The sequence below is a fragment of the Labrus mixtus genome, chromosome 12 (assembly GCF_963584025.1).
Source record: "Labrus mixtus chromosome 12, fLabMix1.1, whole genome shotgun sequence".
NCBI lineage: Eukaryota > Metazoa > Chordata > Actinopteri > Labriformes > Labridae > Labrus > Labrus mixtus.
Window position 1 is genome coordinate 10,407,720 of NC_083623.1, and position 27,368 is coordinate 10,435,087.

Consider the following 27,368-nt stretch of genomic DNA (forward strand, 5'->3'; position numbering starts at 1 on the left):
AGTAAATGTGTTGATACTACTTTTCTTTTCTTGTGCTTAAAAAGTCTTTGTGTACTTTTCTCTGTGAGCTTTGGCAGTTTATTGACCTTTGCGACCACGCCTCATTTAACCCGGTTTACACAAGGAAGTGATTATTGTCATCTAGCCGACACAGAAAGGGCCAGCTCATGAATACAAAATACACAAAACTTTCCAACCATTACAAAAGTAGGCTAGAATGATTGTGGGTGATTTGACTGACGTTTTCGCTCCGTTTTGAAGTAAACTTGCTACATCCACTTCTTAATTGCTCGCTCTTCCTGGCCGTAAAAGTTCATATCAATTTGCTTTAATCTTTTTTTTTGTCTCTGTTCTTATTTTATTTCATCAATGAGATTTCTAAGTTTATTTAAAATGGAAAATGACAATATTTTCTTCAATTTGTCAAAGACTCATTTGCATCCGTCTTCTTCATTTTGTTATCATCGCACACATCGAGCCTCCTGTTCTGGTTCCAGATGGAGCGCTGCCAGCCCAGAAAGGTGTTCGCGACAAAGCCAGCTGTGTAAATTGTTAATTTTGAATTAGCAAACAAAAACCTGAGTCGTCCGCTGAGGCAAATATGATAATTGTTTGTGGATTATGGAGATCTGGTTGGCAACTTGGCAGAGGCTGTGAGTAAACATGAAGAAAGCCCAGCTCAAACAAATGCACTCACTCAGCCAATGGGGCGGTGGAGGACTGGTGGTGCACACTGGTTTGATCTCAGGGGGAATATCCAGCTTGAGTCTCTACTGGGAGAAAATCATCGAGACACACGTGAGCATCTTTCGAAAAAATATCATTTAAACAGGCCCTTAAAGCTAAAATCAATCATTTGAAAAACACGTCATATCAGGCAATTCCCCTCAAACAAGAGTAATCAAAGGCAGGATGAGGATGTAGCTGTCGGGGTTGTGTAAAAACAAAAGTAGGTTGACATGTTCCATTTTTTTCAGTTAAACAGGTACAGTAATGAGCATGAATATTTTCTTTAAAAAAATTACTCTGGCGAACACATTATAGATGAGTTATCTGTCTGACATATGACAACCTTGTTTGAATGTCTGAGATAAAGAGGCTACAATCATTCAATAATTATTTGTATAGCGCCAATTCATAACAAGTGTTATCTCGAGGCGCTTCACAGAAGAGCAGGTCAAAGTCCTTACTCATTGTTAAGACAAATGGTTTAGGGGGAGATGGGATAAGATGCAGGAAGAACGTCTCCTCTGTATTCCTCGCGTTCCTCTTGTCCACACTTCCTTTGCCGCTGAGGTGGAGGTCGGAGCCGGCCGTGCATGAATGGAATCTACGGTGAATTCTCCGTGGAATATCCCGCGGCGTTCTTCTCACACCAGCTCACTCGGACTTGCTGCGGAAAAGATACTAGGGGTCTGGCAATGAGAAGCTCCGGGTTGAAGTCTGAACGAAAAGTTTGGAAAAAAAAGTGTTCACACATACAGCTCCCCCCCCCCCCCCCCCCCCCCCCCCGGAAAATATTAGACGTTTTTCAGGGGTTTTCTGCAAGTGTGAAAGCACTATCACATTGTACATGGCTGAACAACACAACAACTGTGTTTTCCTATTTCAGCTTCAAAGTGAATGGAAAGACATGTCGCTTGTGTTCAGATAACTGTGAGAAAAATAGCAAGTTGTCTTCTATTCCCACTTTGATTTATCGACTGCTGCTCAATTAAGAAACTCTATCCAGTAGTGTGACAGTTCTGTTTTTGGGGATATCATTTTGGCCGTCTCTGCTCTCTTCTCTATGCTAAAGAGTGCGATAGTGTTTGGGATTTATTAAAGACAGATTGTAACTTACTGGTTAGCATAGCCTGGAAACTTTCTATGACATCATCCTTTAAAAAAAAAAAAAAAGAAGGCTTACATGGGAACATGCCACAGGAACAATTCAGTTCACACAAAAAGCACCACTTTGTAATTGGCTATTTGATGCAACCCTCAGTCATTTTGAAGCACGGCTGACATCTTCCAACACGACATCATCTGACCTTTAAAGTGTTTGTCTGGACTCGCTGCTCTTTAAAGAGAAATTGTCTCTCTGATCCGCTCCTTTTCACGTAATAAGTCGGTTTTGTGTTGAGACGATCTAATCTCTTTGCTGCCATTGAGGCCGCATATCCCAGCAAACCTTGGGATTAAAGCCTAACAGGGACTCCTCAACATGGCGTCCCTTGATCGCCTTTTCTACCACAGAAAGTAAACGCCTCCCGAGAAGTGTGTGAACTGCCCACTCTGGGAAAAAAAACACAGAAAAGAGACTTTAATGTCTGGAGTTGTTCGACACTCTTGCCATTGATACACGGCCGCTGTTTGTGGCTCTCCCCCTCCCTGTGTGAGGCGATGGTCTTCAAGGATGGGTGGTCTGTCTGGGGCTGGAATTGGACGTGTGTGTAGGGGTGTGTGAGCTCCCTTTGTGTCGGGGGAGAGGGGCCTTTGTTCTCTTAACCAGGGAGGTGGGACCGACAGATTAAGCCTTTAGAAGTGCAACCGACCACCATGAGGGCACGCCACGAGGGAGAATGTGTTATCCTGTTGGTGTGGATGTGTGTGTGTGTGTGTGTTTATGTGTGTCTGTGGTTTGGTGTTGTGTGTGCCTCTAAGCAGCAGTTTCTGTTGGTGAATATATGTCGGAGAAGTTAAAATAAATACGACAGAAATGATCAGAAAAAGTCTGATCCGTGCATTTGTTCTCATTAGCATGGGAATTAGCAGGCGTTAGCGGGAATCTGATGCAGGTCAGCAGGTCAATAGTTCTTATCCATCTGTCCTTCTGATGGCATGCCTCTCAGGTCAGTTTGATTCCTCTGTGAGGGAGCTAATCTCACCCCAGTGTTCAGTGAGCCTCTACAGCGTCCTCTGATCTGCTCCTTCAAACCCCTCTGCTCCACACACACACACGCACACACACACACACACACACACACACACACACACACACACACACACACACACACACACGAACGGGGGAGGAGGGAATCACACACATGCATTTTAGTTTAGAAGCAAACACACACACACGCACACACAAACAGATGGGTAGCTGTCTAAAAGTGCTATTTTTTACCCAACATGTTCACCTAAAAGGCACTAGAATTATTTTATTTTTCAATTAAAAACACATATTTTTAACATTGATTGAACTTTAATAACCAGACTGTCACATAATGATCAAAAATAAAAATCACAATGGAGACCTGCCTCGAATAACAGCAACAAACAGATTCAACTACCTTACCTAAGAGAAACTTAACAACAGGTTCAATATTCAGGTTATTCATTTTCATATTACTAGCTAGATGCTTATTTTCATTTTCATATTGCTTAATTTTGTCACCTTATCTCAAACTTTGTCACTTTACCTCATAACCGGTCTCTTTAACTTTTAACTCGCCACTTTCTGCGCAACATGTCTGAACGTCCTATGGCGAGCCTGAGGAAGCTCCAGGCGGAACACGTTGTGCGCTCACAATAAAGTAAGAGTCATTCTCAGAGTGCCACGCATTGTTGATGAATTTTTCATTGTATGTTCCTGCAACCGAGCACACCTGAAAACTTATAGGCTCTGCATTTCCCTGTTGGTCATTTAGATTATGTCTGAATGTCCTGTATAGTTTTTTGTTTGTCAGTTAATGGGTGTATAGTTTACTTACTTATTAGTAAATAGTTGTAAATATGTTTTATTAGTATTTTTTTGTTTCCTCTTCTGTTCTTTACACTCACATGCACGCTCTTCTTCTTGTCTTTTTAATGCTGCCACACTTGAATCCCCCCCTCTTGGAATCAATAAAGGATTATCTTATCTTATCTTATATTTAAAACGATCCGATAAAAAAAAAAAAAAAAAAGCTCACAAGCAGCCGGGACTTCATCAGTTTTTGGCCAAATAATTTAAGAGTTTTCAGAAAGTCTGAAAGTTCTATTTTCCTTTTCAGTTCTGACTTTAGAAACATTTTTTTTTAAATGTCCACAGAACAAAGTTTAAACAGAGAGAATTTGTAGGATAGACTTGACAATTAATGTAATCAAAATAGTTTTAAGTATGACTTTAAAGCCCCAACATGTGGCGCTTTAGATACATTTATGTTCTGAACTCTCCCTCTGTTGTTCTATGGGGTGTTTTTCTATCCACACACAGCAGGTTACAACATATGCTAAGGCTTATTTTTGAACACTGTTAGACCCTGACTGCAGAGAGCAAAGCTTTTGGGAATAGGACAAGCACACCATCTGTGTTGTACTCCTCCATCAGTCCTCTACCTCATGAAATACCCCAAACTCCTCCTCCTCCTCCTCATACACTCTGATTCTTGTTCCCTCTCTCTCTCTCTCTCTCTCCGTCTTCAGATGTCTTCCTACACAGTGTTCCTCCGTCTGTCATGGCGGCTGTCTGAACAAACAAACACACAAGGGTCCGGGCGAGCCAGACGGCGTGATGTGGGATTGTTTGCCTTGGTTGCTCCCGTGCGGGAGAAAGTTTTCTTAAGAGGCACACAGAGGTCCGGAGCTCAACGGTTGAGACCACAAAACAAATATTTACCCTTCTGCCTCCAGCGCCCCGGCCCTGTTTTTCCTCTCTTTCTTCAGCGTTAAAAGAGAGAGAATGGACCCGGTTCTGGTTGTGGGGAGAACAAGAGATATGGGCCACAGGTTTATAGTAGATGTGGTCAATGCTGCTATGTTTTGAAATGTTAACCTTATGTTAACATAGTTTGGGGTATAAATGACCAATACACACCAAAATGTTTGGGAATGCTCTTGCGGATTGCTTCAACCAGCAACAGTGAAGCAGGTCTTAATAACTGCAACTTAATCCTTTGTAACATATCCCCAAAGTATAACCACTAAATGTTCTCATTTTTAGCACTGGCACTCTCAGAATGTTTTCTGGAGTGTAAGAAAACAGGAAGAAAATTCTGGGGGTACTAAATGTGCTCTTTGTCTGCCTGTAGAACTGTAGACCGTCATTCAAAGTCTCTGACAACATTAGTATCTACAGAGTTAGACATTTTTGTAAAAGGGTACCATTATTATTATTAATAATCATTTTTAAGATTCTTTTGTGGCTTTTTTGCTTTTTACTTTTTTGTTGTACAGAGAATATGGAGAGAGAGAGCGAGAGAGGGGAAGGCGTGCCAAAACTGAGTCAGGATCGGGAGTCCAACCTGCGACCAGTGCAATGAGGACTGTAGCCTCTGTACATGGAGCACCCTTCTCAACCAACTGAGCTAAACCAGCGCCATAAAGAAGGACTACTTATATCTAGAAACAGCTTTCATCTTCAATGCCATAGGAATCCATTTAAAAAACCAAAGCAATATTGATATTGATATGAATATCGAGGTAGCAGTTCTGCCTCTAAAATGAGTCATAGTGTATGAAGAAAGCAATGTAGCCGCAGTTTCTGGTTCCTTTAAAGCTTTTTACTCTCTGATATGAAGGTCAATCTCTTTAGGTATCCTTTCTGTAATTGTTTACACTTTGAATATGATCTCATAATTAAAAACATGAACTTTTAGTGGATTAAGTTGCAGCCATTAAAACCTGTTTCACAGCTCCTGGCTGCAGCAATTAAATGGAGCTAGCAGAAACCTTTTTGTACATGTTCGTCATATTGAGCCCAAAACATAATTGAGCATGGGTTTAAAAAGAGCACGATTAGTCTTTCACATACACACAATATTGTTGCACTTATACACACACACGTAATTCAGCTTAAACCAAACTGCAACACGGCTGTATTACTGCTTTTTTTTTTGTACAATCCCTCACCCTTCTCACCGAGTGTTTCCTCTGCCAGTCCTGCCATGCTCTTGTCCTCCTGCTTATAATCTCTCCTCTCCTTTTTTGCCTTCCTGCTACGATCGAACACAAATCAACAGATATCACCATCCCTCCAATGCAGCCATTAGGCCTCAGCCTCTATCTGAATTTAAAGCATCTCTCCCGTCGCTCCCCTGCCTGTAAATATGCACATGATTGACTGCGGGGTCAGCGAGGAAGACAGGAACCGGGCAGAAATGCCGACTTCCTGGAGGAGACGGGCGCAGCAGGGGGGCTCTACCAATCATGCGTCAGCACAGAGACATTCTGGGATGCACGCCGTCACACATCAGAGATGAACAATAAAGCAGAGAGGTGAGGGAGAGGCCGCTCAGAGGAAGTGGATGATTTCACTTGTTGAGGTGTGAGGCCTGTGATGGACAGATATGCAGGTGTTAACATCCTGCAGGAAGGAAATAGTTGTACGCTTTGCTGACCTCCACTGAGAGTGTGAGTGTACTCAGGTCGGGAACAGAATTCCTAATGCCTGCTTCTCCTGCAGACTAAGAAAAAGTAGTGAATTTTATTTTTTTTTGGTTGGAACTATGAAAAAAAAAACCTTCAATGTTATGTACTTCACAAAGTCTCCAACACATAAAAACAACTGAATAGTCCATCATTTATGTTCAACATCAAGGAGAAGAACCACAAGATCACCTGAAGATCTATGGCGCCCTCTGGTGTTATGTATGCGTTCAACTTTCTTTCCAGCACCACAGCAAAACTTTTTTTTAGATTTGATTTTGAAATACTTTATTAATCCCAGAGGGAATTTCTGCTTTTACACTCTGTTATTTTAGACATGCTCCTCACACACACAGGCCAAAATAACACACGTGCACATACAGGACGTGTGGACATGCACTAGAGGAGAGATGTCAGAGTGGGGCTGCTACACACGAAAGCGGTTGGGGGTTCAGTGTCTTGCTCAAGGGTGCCTCTGCAGTGCTCGGGAAGTGCCCTTTCACCTCTCCAGCAACCAGCGCAACTTCCGTATTTTTCTTCTTGAACCGACGACCCTCAGGTTCCCAAACCCAAGTCCCTACAGACTGAGCTACTGCCGCCCCCCAATTTAAGTGGCAAGACGGGAAAAAAAGAAAGAAAAAGGTCAAAAGTTTGATTTTTATAATTCTCTTTTGAAATTTGAGCTTTCTAATTACTGTCACAATATTTTTCAAGATTCTTATTTGTCAACCCACAGTCTGTGATTGTTTGTGTTTTCACTGCTCATAGTGGAATATATCGAGAAAAGAAAAAGCCTGAAGTCGCTGCCTCTGATAACAAAGCAAAATATCTTTGGCTTTACAGTTTAGTCGTGTGTGATTCTTTTTATCAACTTTGTTTACCTCGCCTACTTACTTCACCTTGTCAGTGGTGTGTAAACGTTACATAACGGTACTATATACATGTATCAAGTAATGTTCCTTTGAACTGATAAGAGTTTAATGTACTTTACTCGAGTGTTTCCAGTGGACTAACTATAACTATATTATATTTGTTTTTTTGTTCCTTTTGGCCCAATGAAAACCTTGTCTCTCTTCAGTAGGAGATTGTTCATTTGAATGTTATTGACAGGGTGGAGCATTAAGTGTTGATGAGGAAAACGTTCTATTTGTTTAAAAAAACGACCTTAAAAAACAAAACAGGTTTATTAAAATGTTTCGTCACAAATCTGTGAACAGGACTGTATGAGAGATGCATGTTTCTAATGGGAGAACAATGTATAAAAAAAGCTAGATGATCTCACAGAAGATGATTTATTTCTGTAGAAGTCTTTGAGTAGTTCAAACTTAAACATCTGCAGAAGTAAATTACTACTTTGATATTAACGCAGCAGCTATGAAAATCCAAAATATCATATATAATAGCAACACACTGACACAGACCATTTTCTTCCAAAATGACTTTCACTTTAAAACTCCCAACTATATTTTACTTATAAAACGTACTTTTACTTAAAGACAAACGAAAAACATTTGGTTTGTGTTGACTAAGGCCCCCCCCCCCCCTGTGGAGAAAATGTCTCTGCGGATTTTGTCCAACAAAATATCATCCTCTTTTCAAATGCCAAATATCTTTGCTATCCAAATTGTAAAAAAAAAAAAAAACTGGACAAATTGTGTTTCTGACATGAAATGTTCATCACTCTTCATCTGACACCTATAACCCCCCGGCAGCAGTGTCTGACATATAATATATATATAAAATATATAAAATATATACAATGTTTTGGTCATAAAGAGGCTTCAATTTAAATTTAAAGTCTGTATTAAAACCAACTCAAAACTCCTCACAGGAGCTTTTAGTAAGGGTCAGAAAGGAGGACATGTACTTATGTCTTGTGATATTACTTTATTTACTTAAGTAAAACATTTGAAAGCTTCTACAGCCACTGCAAATGGTTAGATTTTTTGTTTTTAATTTTTTCATTCTGTATACATTTCTATCCCATACTGAGTGTAGGTCCCCACCTTGTTAAAGGCTGCTGGACCAGGGATAGCCAGGCTTTAAATATGAATTAATCTATGTTTCATTTAACAGCAACAACTTTGGTTCAACTGGCAGGGGATTTTTGTTGCATTTCAATCCCCTCAGTACTTTAAAATGCTCAGGTGAAGAGAAGACACACTGTCTCAATATGGCTCATGTAATCTGTGTTCTTTGCAATGTTCATAATTCAGTCAAAGTAGTAAAATCATGAACATACTAAGCTGTTGTTGTTAATGATTGGTAAACTTTAGGTGCTGCCTAATTTAAGAAATGCTTTGAGCTGTCTCAACTGTAACAGCGAATTTAATTTAAATGCAATCTCCAGAAATTCGCTGATCTGGATGCCCGGGGCTCCAGGGGGCTTTTTTTTTCTTCTTGCAGGATTCGTCCTTCAACCACTGATCCAGAGTTCAAGTCTTTGCAGCATCGAGTGCTACTGATTTGTCCTTTGACAAGATGCTCAATCCCCTGTTTCCCTCCAGGGGACCGCCTCTGTAATTAATCCTGACCTGTGATCACCCCAGAGGATGGCAAACAAAAGGAGAACTTCCCCACTGGGATCAATAAAGCACCTTGAGGTAAGAGAGAGTGACAGTGGACAGAGAGCTGGTGACTATTTCCACCACTAGGTGTCAGCTCAGATTTACTGTAAAACTGAAGAGACGGGCTGGAGGCCACAAACGACTGTTTTTGGAGGAGAGAGAGACCAAATGCAATGATACACCTGCTTAAGATGTTTGGTTATGACACATCAAATCACTAATGACATATTTTGACTTTACTTCTTTCACTTAAGGGCGTATTAATGTAAATGAAAACACATTAGGACTATACAGTGTTTATTATCAGCCAGATTGAAAAGAAAAGAAGAAAAACGATATATTAATCAACATATTTGTACTGCACCTATATTTTGATGTATCGCAGGTAGCCACTAATAGCTTAGCAATATGTCAGAAGTCATTTTTGTCTAATAGACAGATAATGAGAAAAGAAAAATCTCAGTAACAACTGATTAGCAACACGATCAATCACCTAGCAGTTTCACAATCTTCCTTCATCATTAATAACATGAATTATGTAAAAAACAAACGTGTAAAAAAAAATTCCAGGATAAGTATTATGAGTGTAAAATGAGCAAGGCAGAGGGACAGGATAAAAACATTATTAAGAGAAGCACTGTAAAGGGAACGATGGTCGACTGAAAAGAAGCACTGCTGTGATTTGATCATAGATATAATCACAGCGCAGCTTATATTCAGTATTATAGTCTGTCTCTGAGTGTGATATTGTTTTAATTCAACAGATCTACAAGCAGAATTCAGAAGGGACAAGGTACCAGCATTTTCAATTTGGACACAAACTCAGTTGTAAAAAATTTTTAGAATTGTAATAAGAACATGTTAAGCGTAGAGATATGGTTAATCTCAGTATTGTTGGACTCTTTCTCAGTAAAATAAAATAAATGACATGAATGCTCCCTTAAACTAAAGCTAAGATATTTAAAGATCCCCCCCACTGACCGGCTGCAGAATCAACCATAAACTCGGTCCCCTCTGTGTTCATTTTCCAAAGACGTTTATTTGTATTTACTTATTTGATGCTATAAAAGTGGTATAACAGCAATTATTCCTTTGGGGACGTTTAATAATTTAGCAGAGTTGAAGAGCAAATTCCTACATAGTGTTGCTTTAATTGGGCGGAAGGGGTAGGACATCATTGCTCCAAACGTCATCACTAGCTCAAAATGTCAGCTCCCCTTGTGGGGGTATTTTGCCTTCACTTTTGTACAACAGCAAAGGGGTGGAGAAGTGTTGTCCATCTTTATATACATTCAATGATAAGCAGTTTAATCAGAATATTTGGAACTCAGTGTTATAATGTGACCTGTCTGTGTCTAATAAATGAGCAGATTCTGTCATCTTATGAAAAAGGGTGAGGTGATAAAGGTTAAACATCTAATTCTAGATGTTTAAGAGCCGTTTTTCGTCTACAAGATCAACTTCTTCTGCATGTCTTTCTTTTTAATTCAACTAAGCATGTGTTAGGCTGCCACATTCCCACTCTCATTCATAATTCAAAGAAAAACATTTGCTCAATATTTCCTGTTGTCGGGTACAAGCAGACGTCTGGATGTTCTGTCGTGGAACGTCTCCCTGGGAGTCTGCGGTGCCCATCAGAGCGTTTTTAGGCAAAGAGGCCGCTAAGGAAGGGCTGTCAGCGGATATGGATGTTTCCCGAGCTCATTAAAGGCCTGTCTGCTGCATGCCAGGCTTTGGGAGACAGAGCCGGAGATAGAAAGCAACATCATAAAGGAATTCCATCCATCATGTTTCCTCCATGACATTAATATCTGTCATACACCTCTGACAGTGCAATACTGCAGCCCGAGAAAGAGACATCTTTCTATCATGGCGCTACAACACTAGCCAAGAGGGACGTGCATGAATAAGTGTGTATGTGTGTACTCACATGTGTTTGAAGGAGAGACGCAGGGTTTATGGATTTCTGCTCCCATGTTCCTATTATAAAACACTGACTGATATTGCTGCGGCTTCAGTAGTATTCTGCACATAGAACCACTTCAGGCTGTTGAACCAAAATCTGGAATTTAAGAGTGCTTCTGCAGAATGTTTATGTTGAAATGATTCATAATGCGCAGTATCAGGGTGGAGTAGGAATATCAAAGAGAAAGCACGGCATCCAGCGCATCGTGGATTGAAACTTTGAGTCCTCGCTGTAGGACGACCCGCAGTCCTGTGTATTTACTGAACTGTATGTGGAGCAGAAATGTCCCCAGATTTATTTTAATTCCTTCTCACTGAGACTCGCTTGATTTCCAGAAAAAAAACCAATCACTTCTGCATGACTCTCCAGCTCTCCCTCTGTCTTGACGGGATTCTGTTTTTTGCTCAAGGACAAGTCGGCCTCAAAAACTTGGAGTGGATTAAGGATTGTTATGTTGTTTGCTTTGCCGTTGTGCATACCAGTCTAATAGAAGAAATGTAGATTCAGAACACTCTGTTAAATATACACTTTTGTTGCTCTTAAGGCCTAAGTGACATAACTATTATGTAACACCACCTCATGGATAAACTTAAACAAATGTACTGTGGCGATGGCTCTTTTTGCATAATCTCCCATCATGCTTTGTGGTACACTGAATGGTTTGTAGCTTGTTAAGAAACTTGCAATTGTAACTTATTGTTTGTTTTGCTAATGGAAATATTTGGAGGATGTTTGATGGAGTTAGCATGCAGTGATGTCATTTCTTAAGTTATGACCAATACTGCAGCAACCATTGCATTTAATGTCCACCGTCTCGCCCGTCTTGTCGGGGAGGTGGAGAGTGAGCGATATTATCATTCAATATATCTACACCTAATAACTTATCAATAAATTTAACATTGATGGACGGTAAACAACAGGCTTGTTTAAGCTTCTTGGCAGTATCTGAGCACAGCATATTACTCCTTAAAAAAAACACCCTGAAATAAACTATTGAGGAATACATCTCACATTCACATTATTGGATTATTAGGAGCTTGATTCCCCTCGTGCCAAACGTCAAGTCTCCATCTTAACCTTTTGCTCTATGGCTCTCTCTCTTCCTGCATCGTGACCACACTCAGCAGTTTGGACCTGAATAATAAGCCAATAAAACTGTAAATCAAGCTGCTGTGGATTGCTTTTCAATGGCTCACTGGTTAACCCCCAAGCAGATCAATTTACTATAGCCATAGCTTTCTCTGAGGCTGGAGTGTGAGACACTGACTTAAGAGCATCACTATGCATTCTTTATCTGCTTTTAGTGTAGGGCTGAGTTTAGCATGCTGCAGCATATCCTGCTTTATTTTTTCATTTTTGAAAATCCTTTACAGATATGACAAGTCATCGTTATGTTAAACAAAAAGATTGAAAGTTGAATGCAGTATGGCTCGTACCTATGCAAGATTTTCATGAAAATGTTTCAGTAGATCACTCGGGGGAAAAAAGATTAATATTATTTATAAAGAATAAACCTGCAGGAATTGAGGAACTAGTCAATTGAGTTTGGTATAGTGTCCAGTAGTCTAGTTCAGAATAAAATGTCTATGAGGTGGTGAGCATCCAGTAGGCTATATGATTCACAGATGAAAAAAATAAGTGTTTATCACGCATCTGTGCCAGAGAAGACAAAGTAGTTCTATTATACAAAATGCAATAAGTGTCATAGAGATCTCGCTTAATAAATCTGAGGGCGGAGTGATAAACTGAGTTTATTTGTGAGTGGAAACAGCAGCATGTTCTTAGACTAAATCACCATAATCTAGAACTGATAAAAAAAAAGACTCCTTCAACTTTACTTTTCCAACAATACAGGGTGAATTTTGATATGGTGTGCAAAGTTTGGGCATCAGTGTTTCAATATGTTCAAATGAATATGACTCAACAAAACAAATAGACAGACATTTAAATACTGTGTAACTCATTCAATATGTAAACCATTAAGTGTAGATAGATGTAGGCTGTTCTAATTAATATCTCTTGATGTGGTTTGGTTTTGCTGACATTAGTTATCAGAGAAGTAGAGGACAGTATCATCTGCGTAGAGATTAATATCACCGCCATTCACTGAAGAGCTTACATTACTTAGATCATTTGTAATCTATTTATTGGTGAGTTAATAGTATACAGAAGTTATATTAATGAAAAACACAACAGAATAAGATAGAAAATGAGACAATTTACATACAGAGTTACAGAAATGTTAAATGAGACAAGTCTGGAAGTAGAGATAAATTCCTTTTTTTTTTTTAATCCTAGCACACCTTTTCTGTTCAATAAACTTTGTAAGGATTCATTTTGTGAACATCTTCTCACTCTTCCTTTATATCTCTATCTCTTTTCCCTGTCTATCTCTTTCTCCTCCCCCTCTAAATCTCCTCAGATTGCTGCAGCAGCATAGCACTGACACTCCCTGACAGGACTCTCCTTGGACCTCTCCTCCGGGCCATTTGTCAGCAAGGCAAGGCCCGCATCACTGTGTCCACAGATTGGCAGTTGACTGTAACAGCGTTCAACGTGAACGAGCACAGGCACCCGCAGGGGCTGTGAATGAGAAATAATACAGAGCCGAGCTGGGTAAACATGATCCTCCAGCGTAATGAATCAGTCCATAGCACTTCCTTGACAACAGAAGCCTGTCGGGTATAAATGAAAACACATGCATAAATATTCTCCCTGGTTAATATTTTATCAGCTGCACCCCCGCCCTGCATCTACATGAAACAGCACAAAGTGATGAACCAGCATTCATCTGAACGCTGGCCATATGTTGTTCCACATTTCTTTTTCACTGTCTATGAGTTCAGAGAGAGAAGCAGCTTGTTTTCTACAAGTCCCGTCTTCCAGGGTGATTCATCATAATTTCAGACATTTCTCTGAAGTGAAAAAAACACACCCAAATTCTCCAGAGTGATGTGTGTTTGCTGTTCAGCACCCTTGAAACTCCTTCCGCTAAAAAGGTTTCATTAAACATCCGGTCTTAAATCACAGCTTGTGTAAAAAAGCACAGGTGACCAGTGTTTTTATAGATGAGAAAAGAGAGATATGTGGTTCTAATTAGTCCACTGGCTATCTCAGCGGACCTCCTGTCACTGCCGGTGCCCAAACGCTCTGTTTAATTACTCACAGAGAAAAGAGGATGTCAAGTGAAAATAGCAAGTAGGCTCCATGTAAGACATGCTGGATGATTTCTGCTGTGGGGCAGCAAAGATTCAGGCTACAGCACTGGGAAGACATGCAATCCATCACAGGGGGGGAGAGCTCTACTGCAACTATGAAAGAATTATTATGAAATTTGCATAAATAGCTTACTAATACACCTACTGTAAAGTTGAAGCTGGGGTTGTTTTTACTTTATTTTTAATTTTCAGCTTTAAATCTTTGAACCATGCCTTCTAACTGCTGCCTTATTAAAATTGGTTAACGTAAGCTGGTAAGTTAAAGTAATGTTAACATTACATTACATTAGCTTACTAAAGTTAGCTAACTGGTAGTGTGTCAGTTTTTTTTCAATGTCGGCTAACTAGCTAGCTAGCTGTGCCTATCCTTTTTGCATTTCACCAATATAATCTGTCATATTTCTCACATTAAGTCAAGTATAAAAACACTTCACTGAGTTCTCCACGCAGTTTGACGGGACTGTAAAACACAAGTGATTCAAAGATTGATTGGTATAAACCATTGAAAAGAGTTTCCTGGCTCAACCTCAGATATAAGGTAAGTAGCTCTGACATCCAAAGGGAGCTAGGTGTATCGTTTAAAATGTAATAAGGACAATAATGTCCCATCAGTTTAAACTGAATTCTGTGTTTAGTGCTAGTTAGCCAACTTTAACATGCTTACAAAGCTAAATTAAGATGGTGGACATGGTAAAAATGTCTTCCTGCTTAACTTTGACATGTTATTATTGACATTGTGAGCAAGCTAGCATGCAGAAATTAGCTAAAAGCAACACTGTATTTAGGCAGCTAATAGAACTGTATTGACTTTTTAAACAAATAACAAACGTCAATCGAGGCTTCAGACTCTATATAGTTTTCAAATGCACATTTTTAACAACATTTGTATTTTTTCATATGCTTCTTTATTCAGTTATAATTATATGTAGGCGTATGTAACAATGTTTAAAGAAGTCAGCTGTGATCACCATGCTGCTTTGCTCCATGTGGATATGTTGCTCCCCTTGTGCTTTATGGGATACAAGCATTGAGATTTTCCAGGCTGACAACTGATAAGAGAAACCTTGTACTCATGACACACCTGTGGCACATCATGATTACCCGCAAGCCCCCCAGAATCAGAAGCAGCGAGAGTAAGTCAGAGGCACATGCACCTCCACACACAGGAGGGTAACCTGGAAGAGAAAGAAACAGAGAGGGATGGCTAAACAAACCCCAAAATTGATGTTTTTCTTGGTGGGAGAAAAAAAAAAAAAAGACAACGGCGCATTCTTTGGCATGATGGTGGGTCGCACACCTCCTTGGTTACCATGGTAACAGCCATCCCCGCAGAGCAGGGGTCCCGGCTCAATCCCAGAGGCCACTGTTTGATTGAATGGTTGTCAAGATGCAAGACGAATGATGACGTGTAAGAGCCCTGCTGACAGACACACTTCACGCGAAGGCACAGTTAAAAGCAATAAAAGGTTTCTGTGTGAGTGTGCAGGCAGAAGTGCAGGCATGTGTGTTTACCGCATGTATTAAAGAGCGGGTCAACAGGGGGTCGGGAAGGATTTTTGCTTGCCTGAGAAAAATATCAATGAGACCTCCCTCTCTGTCTCACTCCTTATATTTTTAATGACATGAATTCTCTGCGATTAGATATCTACATGAATAAAATAACCCAACGCTGGCACATTTATTAGATAAGAACAGTTTTTCTAATCTGCATTTTTACATAGTGACAACAGGAATAAGTGTCTTTACAGTTTCCTTATTGAACCCAAAAATAAACAAAAACAATGAACAAGCAAAAAGAAATCAAAAGATGGACGGTTTATGTTGATAAAGATGTGCGAGTCAGAGGAAACTATTCAACGGGCACTTTATCAAAATTAGCATCGTCTTTCTTACCTTAATGTAATGTGAAGTCCGAGTGATAATTAAACCACATTTTTGTCTGCTTTACATTATCATCTGCAACACTTTCTACTTAATGTCGTTCACAAAGCAGGATAGTAATGGAAACACATTTTAATATACAGAGAGAACTGACTTCAGTTCATGGCTACCATTGTCATGATTTGGTTTCTTATTTTCAGAGTTTAGGTTTTCTTGTTGTTTTTAGTTCTCATTCTTGTCTGATGGTGTTGTTTCCCTTGTGTGTTTTCTAGGTTAGTGTTAAGTAACTTTTGAAATTAAGTTTTGTTGCCTTTGGCCTTTTTGTTTAATTAATAAATATTTTTGGTTTCTGCACTTGAGTCCACCTCCCTTGTTTTTCCAACCGTTCGTGACAACCATCAGCACACATCTACAGCACATTGACCTTTGAATTAAATCAGTAGATTTAAGCAGGGTTTAAATAATAATGATCCCTTTTATTTATAAAGCAAAATACTCAGACATTTCAGATAGTACACAAAATGGCTCGGATGTCTGAGCCAGCTGTTCTTTTTGAGCTGTGACTCGACACAGATAAGATCAAACTGTGAACTTATATCCTAGGGGAGACGTTCCGGGGTGGATAACTAAGAATTCATTTCGATATAGGTAAGACCAGTAGGTGAAAGCTGTGTACGGCGGGACGTAAGACATCTGTAGTCATAAGGACGTCAGAGCGATAAGAGTTGTGTGCACAGTGAAGTGATTACCTCTGGTAGTCGTTCAATATTAACAGACCCAACACGTTTTTTTAAAATAAAAAAACGTATACATGTATATACGTGTTCTGAATATGCAAAGCTGAAATAAATGATAAAAGGTTGCTTAAGTGGACTCAGATGCGGTTGAAATGTTTATGCAATGTTCTAAATGTTTGATTGTATGTGCCTGCTGCTGCTGGTTTTGTTTAATGCTATATTTGCTTTATGCACGATGGGGACTCATCAGTCCACAACAGTGAATAACCCTAGTGACATCTGTACATTATAATCTAAATAACTACAGAAATTCCACCACAGTAACATCTTGAATTTAAGCAAGAAACAATATTATAACTTCAAACAATAATTACCAAATAAGTCAGACAGTAGGTGATCACAATTTCGCCTAAATTGCACACCTTGTTTAGCTTTTATTATTATTTTTTTTTCATTTTGCAACTCAAAAAATTCAAACTACACATGATTTAAAGCAATTTGATTTTAAGTGAATTTCACAGAAGTATAATTGTTAGTTAAAGTCAAAAGACAAAGCATTTTAACATGAACTATTATACAGCCATATTGACTCAGCTTCACATCCAGGAACACGCTCACTTATAAGCGTAAAAACAAAACAGCCTATATTAAGTCTGCACGTTTCACCCTCCCGTCCTCATACATATAGTCTGTACTTTCTGTAAAGGAGAACGTGAGCTACAACAGTGGCAGCCAATTGCATAAGTGGTTCACAAATTCCTTTGTTACATTTATGACACCCTAAACAGCCTGTTTCATTAGAGGTGAGTGTGAAGCAGTGGTAGGTTACATATGTGTTTCATAGACTTACAGTACAGCAGACACTCCTTTAGTACGCCACAATACTCTTAATGCATCGTGAGTGCAGGAGCATTTGAGCTGAGACATCACAAATGGCCTCTTGTCTTCATGCTGACTTTACCATTGAGGGAGCTGAGATATTGAAATCATAAACTCAACCCCAAATTGAGTTTAATCTCATAAATGAATAAAACTTGATTACAATTTGAAAATGTTGACCGTGCAGAGATCTAAACCTCAAGCAGGTTCCTATGAGTAAAAAAACATTTTAAACAAGTGTGATCTGCATGTCTTTGTGTACTTTTAGGGTCAACATTTTCAAATTTTTTGTCAAGGTTAATTCTACTCTGATTAAAAGAATGTAGGAATTAAGTTAATCATTTGAATGAAAACAAGGAATAGTTTAAGGACCTGTTTAGTTCATATCTGTCATTTCCGTTAGTTGCAAGCTGTATTCATAATTCGCGGCGGCTGTGGCTTAGTTGGTAGAGTCTGTCGTGTCTCAACCAGAAGGTCAGGGGTTTGATATTTGTTTATTTTGACAGGGACCGTGCACAGCATATAAGCTGTACCAGAGTTAGCTATAAGCTAATTTACATCTGTAGTCCCTGAGCAGGAGACAAAGACAACATCTCTGTTAACAAACACAACGTACACTAAAAACATCTCCTGCAGCAACATGTCCGATGTGTCCTTGGGCAAGACACTAAACCCCAAGTTGCTCAGGGGTATGAGTAGGGATTAGTTAATACTGATGGAAACATTAGCAGCCTGCCATCAGTGTGTGAATAGGTGTGAACTGCAGTGTAAAAACACTTTGAGTAGTCTGAAGACTAGAAAAACATTATATCTATTTATCATTTACCATAATGCTTAAAATGTAATTTCATCCAAATGTAAAACCTTTTCTCAATTAAAATTGGTTTAACAGCAAATGAAAGTAGTTTGTTTTCATATTGTTAGGTTTCTAATTAACTCATTTTGATATCCGCTTATACAATGGAGTAAAATGGAATTTGTTTTGTGTTACATACAGCCCTTAAGAAATCTTATTTAAATCAAATAGAATCAGTATTTTTATTAACAAGGATCAGCAGACTTTTGTGTCTGATGGATATCACTTACGGGTGAAGTCTCTGTCACACTGTCTTTTTTATTATAATAGGTGCCTTCATGTTTGCCCATACAGGGATAAAATCAAGATATGAAACAGGACCTAAAGTGAACTTTCATGCATGGATTCTCATATTTCTATTTGTCTGTTTGAAGAAGCGGCCGTGTCAGCCAATTGCATAAGTGGTTCTTGAACGCTGTGCTTAATTTCATGACCCCCTTAACAGCTCGTTTCATTAGAGGTGAGTGTGGAGCAGGGGAAGGTCACAGATGTGGGTCATGGACCTTACAGCAGACACTCCTCAGTGGACAGTAGCATGAGACTAATTGTACCGTGACAGACGCCGTTTGTAGAAATTAACTTACAAAGAAAAAAAACATCCAAATCTGTGTTACCTTTAGAGCAACTGTTACCTTATTGTTTTGGTTCATTCTAGTATTATAGTCAAGACCACAGTAACCGAAACCAAGACATACCTGAGACCAGAGGGCGCCGAGACCAAGACCAAGGCATGTAGGGATCAAGACCGAGACCGAGACAAGACCAAGGCCGGGCGAGACCGAGACAAGACCAAGGCCATAATTATCACTGAAAAAAATTAATTTTGTGTCCAACGGGCATGTCACTCAACACAGGGAAGGTTGCAGTCGTAACCGGGGGAATAAACAAACTCCAAATGAATTGAAGTTATTTGTTCCCTTAGAAGGGGGCGTTTTCCTTCTCATCACAGTAATAAAAGAAAAAGGAAATGGCCTATAAGTGGTGGTCTTGACCGGTCTTGATTTAAAATCCAGACGACTACAATACTTGTTCACTTTCATGGCTCTCTGCAGGGTTGTTTTCTGCTGCAGAGACAGCTGTTTTGAATGTAAAGATGCCTGAAAACCCCACTGCACACTGTCTGCCCAACATCAAGACCGAGCCAGCCACTTGCTCAGAAGCATTTGAAATTTTCATATTGAGATATTTATGTTCTATCGGGATATTAGAAGTTGGTGGTGAACAAAACAGAGCTCAAAGAGTAAGAAGTGGAGAAGATGCTCCCTTTACACTCAACAAATGAACATGGTGATTTATCACGTTTGTGTTCACATTTCATCTCTTGCCCCTAAAGTTGAAGAACAAAACCTTTAAGCCGTGTCTGAATTTACCTCATGCTAGACAAAATGATGACGTTGGTAAAGAGAGATAAGCTCATTTACTGGCAGAGACGTGTTATTCCAGCACACATGTGACTGCGGATCAGTAAGCAGAGTGAATCATAACATGCACTAAATCAAACTCTCATTATGCACAAAGACTAACCAACTTAGTAAGACAAGACCACTTTGGCATTTTCCTGAATTTTTTACAATCCTCTAAGTTATCAGGATGAAGATGAACATTTTAAGCTTGTCCTCCTTACTCATTACTCTACTTCATGACCATCGCACTACTTCCTGTATTAATAAGTGCTAAACATTACAGATGAACGTCAACCGCGGGTGTTCATTATTTGTGTGTGATGTGATGAGAGAAATGCAGTCTGTAGGTCAGTGCAAAGGTCTCATTAAGAGAAAAAGTGTGCGTCTGTGTGGGAAAATATGGCCGATGGTCAATTGAAAGTCTTTAGTCAGCTCAGGAGGAGAGAGACTCCATGAGACAAAAAAGAGAGGGGGTGGGGGGGATTTTGGGGGAGAGATTTAGAGAGGAGGTGTGTGTATGTTTGGGGGGGTGGGGGGTGGGGAGGAGCGTTGTGATAAATGAGTCTACACCAGGCTGTCATTTGTACTTTGGCATCCAGTCCAAAGCACAATTTAGTGTAAAATATAGCAGCGGCTCGTTCAGATGACAAAGTTTAATGGTGATGTATGAACAGACAGAGATGATCCCCAGCTGCTATTGAACAGAGGGAGGTTTCTATTCTTCTCAAAGGGCAATTAATTAGTGTACACTCAGCCACCACAGTGCACGAACAATGAAAAAGGGCGGCCATACTCTTTTTTTTTCTTTACGTATGTCTGACAACAAAATAAGGATGAGAAAGTGTAGCAATTGGTTATGTTAGAGGATTAGAAACACCAGAGAGGGGCCAAACGAGTGCAGAGAGGCTCTGTCTGCAGTATAGAAGAAGCACTTGTGGTAAATATATTTGCAATGCAGCATACTTCTCTCTCTATAATATATATATATAGATATATGTATTCATTTGTATTTATGCACTACTGTGAAGAACTTTCTATTCTATCAGTGTTGGCGCCCCCTGTGGATGAAGCGGTGCATCTTATCTCTTGAAATAAAACAACTTCCAGCCTGCATGCTGTTATTTTCCTTGTCGAACACCTTCTCTGTATCAGCAGATCCACATATTTAACATAAAAACAATATAGAAAGAGTCACTTCTTTACTGATGGTCTGGTTTGCTTTTGAAGACCCTGTAGAGGTATTAGTATTAATTGCAGTCTGTTTCATACCCACCTACAAAATCCTCACAGGAGCTTTAAATATTTATTGAAATCAAGTTTGTGATTATATTTCTGGCATACTTTTGAACTTTTTTCCAAGAGAAATAAAACTTTTTTTTTTTACTAATAAAGGGTTGCATAGATTCAAAATGTTGCAAAATCTAGTTTAAAATGTAAAAAGTGTGTGCTCCATCTGCAAGTACTAAAGAGTAAGATAAGATAATCAATGTATTTTTTTTCTCATATTGGAATACAGAAACATTTTGAGCAAATGATTTCCAGAGTAGAAACTAGAAGGATCTTTACAAACCAAGTGTATAGTAACCTTTCAAACCGAAAGAGTCGTGATGCTCTCAGGCCATATGTTCTGTTACCATGTGACAAATTATCCACCTTATATAACCACAACACAGAACACTGTTTCTAAAATGCTGCTGGTACTAACTCCCAGGTACAGGTGCATGCATTAATTCCTATCAGCTGCTTGCACCTGATTCCTCCTTTTATTATTGCAGTGATAGCATGACAGCTGCCTTTTACTGCGAGAGGAAGCCAAATTTCTGCTGGATTATAACACTCGCTGCAGCTGTGCGATTCAGCGCTCACACTGATGTGTATAGAAAAAGAGGTTGCTGCTCCAGCTGTACATTTTCATTACCATCACAGTCTCAACAGATACACATAGGAGGGTCAAAACTTGTCTAGTTGTCTTGTTAGTTTTGGCTAAGACATCTGATTGGACAATAGGCATTCAATGAGTCCAACAGCAAACAAAGTTGCAACTATTTGTATTAATGCGGCTAAGGTGTTCAGAAAACTCTTATTTACATTTCAGCAGTTTGTCTTTCCTGAAAAGCATGACAAATGTAAACACACAGGTGAGGGTACAAAATACTAAGAAGCTGGTCTGAGATGTTTTCTATATTTAAACTGTCAAGAGAACCAAATTAACTCATCCAGTGTTGTTTATTTAAACACTTACATTTTATCTCAGCACTTCCTCTTTTTTTAACCAAGTTTTGGAGTCAAACGTGTTGAACTGCTATTATACGATTCATTGATTACAAGAACTGCAAATTAAAATCTAACATAACCATTTTTCAGTGAAATATTTAACTTTAAGGCATTATACTTACAAAGTGATATCCCCTGGAAATACATTATAACAAAGAAATCCCCTCATCACTGTATCAGACTACGCACAGTCTTTTTTTTTTAATCATGTTTATTTTGGAGGGTTATTCAAATAAAGATGTTAGAGTTAAAGAAGCAGGATGGTAAACAGTGCATGAGGATGTAAGATGAAGATAATAAAACAACAAAGTGTCCGTGTTTCAGCGAGAGCGAGAGAAAAACATTGAACAAAAAAGCTTCTGAAAAGGAGGTGAAAGTAGGAGATTTCTGATTCCCTAATAAAAACAGAACAAACCACACACACGCGCACACACACACACACACACCTGAGAGCAGCAGGAAACTGGGACAGTGTGCCTCAACCACCTCCCATTGAACATGATGAAACCAAAATATCCCCATGAAGGGTGCTGACATGATGGGAATTTGCAAACTTTGGAGTATGGGCAGTAGTGATTGACTGGAAGCGCTATTGACGTACGCCACTTACAAAAACACTCATGAAATTTACCAATGAAACAGAAAAGATTCCTCAGCCCAGTGAAGTCCACAGCAAAACAATTTCTTGGGTCAGTTTGAACTTCCATAACCATGTCTGCTTCAATGACTCTTGTGTTGGTGTTTGTCTCGTTTCGTCTCACCGTTTCCTCTGTACTCTGCTAATCTGGCGCTGCAGGAGCTACATTTATCAACAGGGCAGTCAGACATGGCATTTTTTTTTACCATTTTATAGTATAAATAACACATTTAGTACTGCATACGCTTCTCAGACAAAAATAAATGTTTATATATATATATATATTATATTATATTGCTTTCACTTTTTTGTATTTATGAGTTCAAGAAAATAAGGTTACCTGTGTCTCAAAAGGAATGGCGGAGGTTATGTTTGTTTATTCAGCCTTTTCAAATGTGAGCCTTATCATTTCCAGTCATTTGCTAATTGTGCTTATACTTGTTTTCTCTGGTTGTGTACACAGCATGTGATTCCAATTGGTCAGACGGTTTGCCTGTGCCAATATGCAAATATCTTTCCATCACTGTATATAAGTGAAGAGACAGGGGATATCTTGAAGAAGCCACGCAGATATTCAACTTTGAGGTTTCTGTGGGTAAGTCTCTTTTGTTTTTGCAGAGTTAGGTAACAAAAAGTATTTTGTTACTGTAGCTTACATTTTTACGAATTCCAAGTATACTCTGATGCAATGTGATGAATGGGATCTATGAGATACCTTGACTGGCTTTTGTAAATCTGAATTTAATTTAAAAGGAAAATGTACTTAAAGTTATGATGTGTTACACATATTAATATTATGTATTAATGCTGCTTCCTCCAGATTGAGGCTTAATGTTTTTGTTATCTCATGAGAAAGGCTTTGTTTTCTAAGTCATAGAGAGGTGTTAACCAATCATTCACTTGTGCTCTCGAGATAGATAGTTTCATGCTTTTCCACTTCCAAAGATCTAAATGAATGCTGATTGTGCTTCATGCACCAGCTATGGATTTTTACATTTCAAATAATTAAATGACAATAAATATATATGATGACAAATCTTCGACTCCTCCACAGGTTTAAGGTTTCTCATTACCTTCAATCATGATCGCATTGGTAATGTTTGCTTTTCTTTATTTTACAATTTAAGATTTTTCAAAATGATTCATGTTTAACTGTTTATAGAATAATATTCTCTATTTTTTCCTGCTTGTATCTTTTCTATTTTTTTCTGATAGTTAAGTGTTGCTGTTGTCATGGGAATGGTTTTGGGTAGGTCCATTTAACTATTCATATGATAATAATACAACTACTAAATAATAAATATACACAGTCACAGTATGCAACCTTTTTTGACAACAGAAAGCAATCAACAAGTCCTACTTAAAGAGTCAAACGCAGTGCTGCCAGCTAAAGTAAACGGTAAGACCCTTCACTGCTTTCAATAAAAAATGTCCCATCAAATGTGCAGTTAAAAAAAAAGAATAAATAAATGTTGAATAATAAAAATGGAATGACTAAAATGTAAACTCAATTCGAGGTCTATTATGCCATGTTGTGTTTTTGCAGTAGCATGGTTTTCCCTCTTCGGTTCTTGCACCAAAACAGTCAAATTAATCAAATGTGTCTTTTTTTCACACAGAGGACGATCCTCACACCCCCAGAGTTCCTCCAGAATTAAGTTTGTGATTCCTTGATGTGTTGATCCTGACATTTGATGTACAAGCTGAACTGTTATGTGGATCAATAAGATAATGTCTGACATCCATTGTTTTCTTTTCTTCTAACTCCATTTAGGAGCGAACGGCTATAACACCAGCATCCGTGAGCAAACAACACTTTGAAATACTTCTTAACATTTACTTTGAACCTATATTTTGTTATATTTTTTATAATTAAGGCTTCAGTGAGTAAGCTGGTTATGAAACAAACTGAAATGAATACTGAATACTTTATGACCTAAAAAAAACAAAAAAAAACAAGATTTTCAGTGAGTCATTTCAAGCTTATCAAAAAAGTGCAATCACAGAACTATTTTAAATGTCTTGTATCTAACTTGCATTGATTAAATGCCTTGGTCCAGAATGCTGGACGGACTGGTTTGATAGAGATGACCCCAATGGCAACGGAGACCATGAAACCCTTAAAAAGCTTCGCAAAGAGAACCGGGGCCGGATCTGCAAAAGACCAATAAACATTGAGGCGACAACTCTGTCTGGACTCAGCCCGGCTGAAGCAGGGGATGTGATTTCTGTGTACGTATTGTGAGGGTGTGAAACATTTGAATGCGCTTAAATCAATGATTCATGGTGAATTCTGGTGAACTGATTTAACTAGGATGTTGTGCTTGTGTTGGGCAGATGAAATATCACACTAAGCACTTAATGATAGTCTGTTGGTTTTACATGATATGTGTAATGTACAAACACTAAGCAAGCTAAATATTATAGTAATAATACTGAATATACTTTGAGACTATTATCGATTTTTAAAACATCTTGTGTGTTTTAACAACATGCTAATACAGAAATCATACAAATGCAATGCTAAGCTAAGCTGTACAATGCTAATGCTGAAACTCTCACAATGATAATGGTAATTGATGTTGATGTAAAACAAGTAGAATGTAGAAATCTTTGGTTGTGTCAGAACCACATTCTTTCATAATCTTTGTAGTAAAGATCACTATTTGTTTCCTTTCACTTCCTCTCTATTCCTACTGCACCTCCTTTAGTACACTTCCTGGTTTCTCACTTTCTCCACTCCCCCTTGATTGGTTGTTGTTTGCACTCTGTCAATAATTAATAGATTGAATTCACCTGCCTACTGCTTATATATATATATATATATATATATATATATATATATATACATACATTTAATTACAGTAATAGTACATTAGTATATTGTTGCTGACAAGGCCTGACACCACATTTGTACCAAAGGTAATTGTAGTTTTGAAATAGCTGATGAATTCTTATTATAAAAATGTTCAGCAGATGATACAGAGATTGTATTTTTTCAGTGAGTGTCACTTTGTGTCTGTTTTTCAGATGCGACACAAATACAGGATTCATCTGCAAAAATCATGACCAACCTAAAAAGAAGTGTCAAGACTATCGTGTCCGTTTCAGCTGCCATCCCCCTTTCTGTGGAATAGGAGGTACTGTTGAAGCGCACTCCACATGTTAGGCTTTAAGCTGCTATTGAAGTGGATTTTCTCTTTGCGTTTGTTGTTTTTAGAGCATAAGCATTCATTTAGACTGGTGCTTCCCACATTTTTCTTCCCTTTCTCCTTTCAGCGTGTTGGACCAAGTGGTATGACCGGGACGATCCCAGTGGGAAAGCGGACTGGGAGGCTCTGAAACACCTGAGAAAGGAGAACCCAGGAGAAATTTGTGATGACCCACTGTACATCGAGGCTGTTACTGTCGATACAAACACCCCAGCCCTCAATACTGGGGATAACCTCTATTTGTAAGTTGCCTTAATGGATAGCATCAAAGTTTACATAAAGTCATTTTACTATCCACCGATCAATCAATAGTTATTCCCAACATTAACACCTCTTTCACAAAGTTTCCTAGTCATTAACATGCAGCGCCTGGAGTCACTGCTTAAGCAGTAAATGAAAACTTTGTAGATGCGCATTTACATTAGATGAAATTTTAATGAGCCCCATGAGGGAGCTGGATAATAGGCACATAATGTCTGAAAGTAGCTGAGCCTTACTTTGCTCTACTGTTAACAGCTTTGACGGGCAAAATACCCTCTTTGTGTTCTGAGGAGTAAGACACAAGAATAGCCCTACTTGTTGCTAATCAATATTTATGTTTATTTTATTTTTGATATGAGGCATTTCAGATACAAAGACCTGACATGATAATATGAGATTATATTGTGTTTTATTTTGTATTTAACCTAACAACTCTTACAGTACCTAGATAATCATCTTTATCATTTTAATCCAATTAAAACTGATCTCCACACATTGGCAGTGAACACTGTTTGTTTACTCCAGTTAAAATCTATCTAAACTAAAAACTATAAAAGACTGAGCAAACTAACATAACCTTTTGGTTGTAGACATTCTAAGCATATGAAGAATTTGATGGTACTCCAAGAAATGACATTCAATGAGCAAATATCCCAGTGTAGTGAGTGGAGATGTATTGCAGAAGGAACTATCTTAATGCCATAAAAAGCATATCTAAGAAAGTTTTTTTAAATAATGAGAAACAAAAAAGTGTAGTACAAATTCATTGTGGAGTGTGAAAAATAGTTGCGCATGGTTTTTAGCCAGTTTTTCAATGGTAACATTTTTAATGGTTAAATGGCTTATATAAACATTATGCTAAGTTGGATACAGATTATCTATACATACAATGCATAGATACTGCCCAATACATCACAATAACCAAAAATACTAACATAGGTTTGGCAGAACATTTGAATTGGACAATTCAGTAGGTTAAACCATGATTTATGTATCTTATCAAAAAAAAGGTCTTTGCTTTAAACATGGTCATTTTGCTGTCTGTTATTCTTATTTTCTATCTGCCTGACATCATTTTCAGCTACAATCCAACTCAGGGGTTCGCTTGCTTCAATGGTGACCAGAAACATCATAAATTGTGCCGCGA

The 27,368-nt window shown here is 38.6% G+C and overlaps 1 protein-coding gene across 1 annotated transcript; it reads left to right on the forward strand.

Annotated features, from left to right (window-relative positions):
* The first annotated feature begins 15,153 nt into the window (after window positions 1-15,153).
* si:dkey-205h13.2 (cartilage intermediate layer protein 2) lies at window positions 15,154-26,206 on the forward strand. Its single transcript, XM_061052738.1, has 4 exons — window positions 15,154-15,214; window positions 24,809-24,980; window positions 25,779-25,888; window positions 26,028-26,206. The coding sequence occupies exons 1-4, from the start codon at window positions 15,154-15,156 to the stop codon at window positions 26,204-26,206; spliced, it is 522 nt and encodes a 173-aa protein (XP_060908721.1).
* The last annotated feature ends 1,162 nt before the right edge of the window (window positions 26,207-27,368 follow it).

Coding starts and splice junctions, on each gene's coding strand:
- si:dkey-205h13.2 (XM_061052738.1), top strand. CDS start 15,154: ATGACACACCTGTGGCACATCATGATTACCCGCAAGCCCCCCAGAATC. Junction 24,981..25,778: donor GCAGGGGATGTGATTTCTGT/GTACGTATTGTG, acceptor TCTGTTTTTCAG/ATGCGACACAAATACAGGAT. Junction 25,889..26,027: donor CCCTTTCTGTGGAATAGGAG/GTACTGTTGAAG, acceptor TTCTCCTTTCAG/CGTGTTGGACCAAGTGGTAT.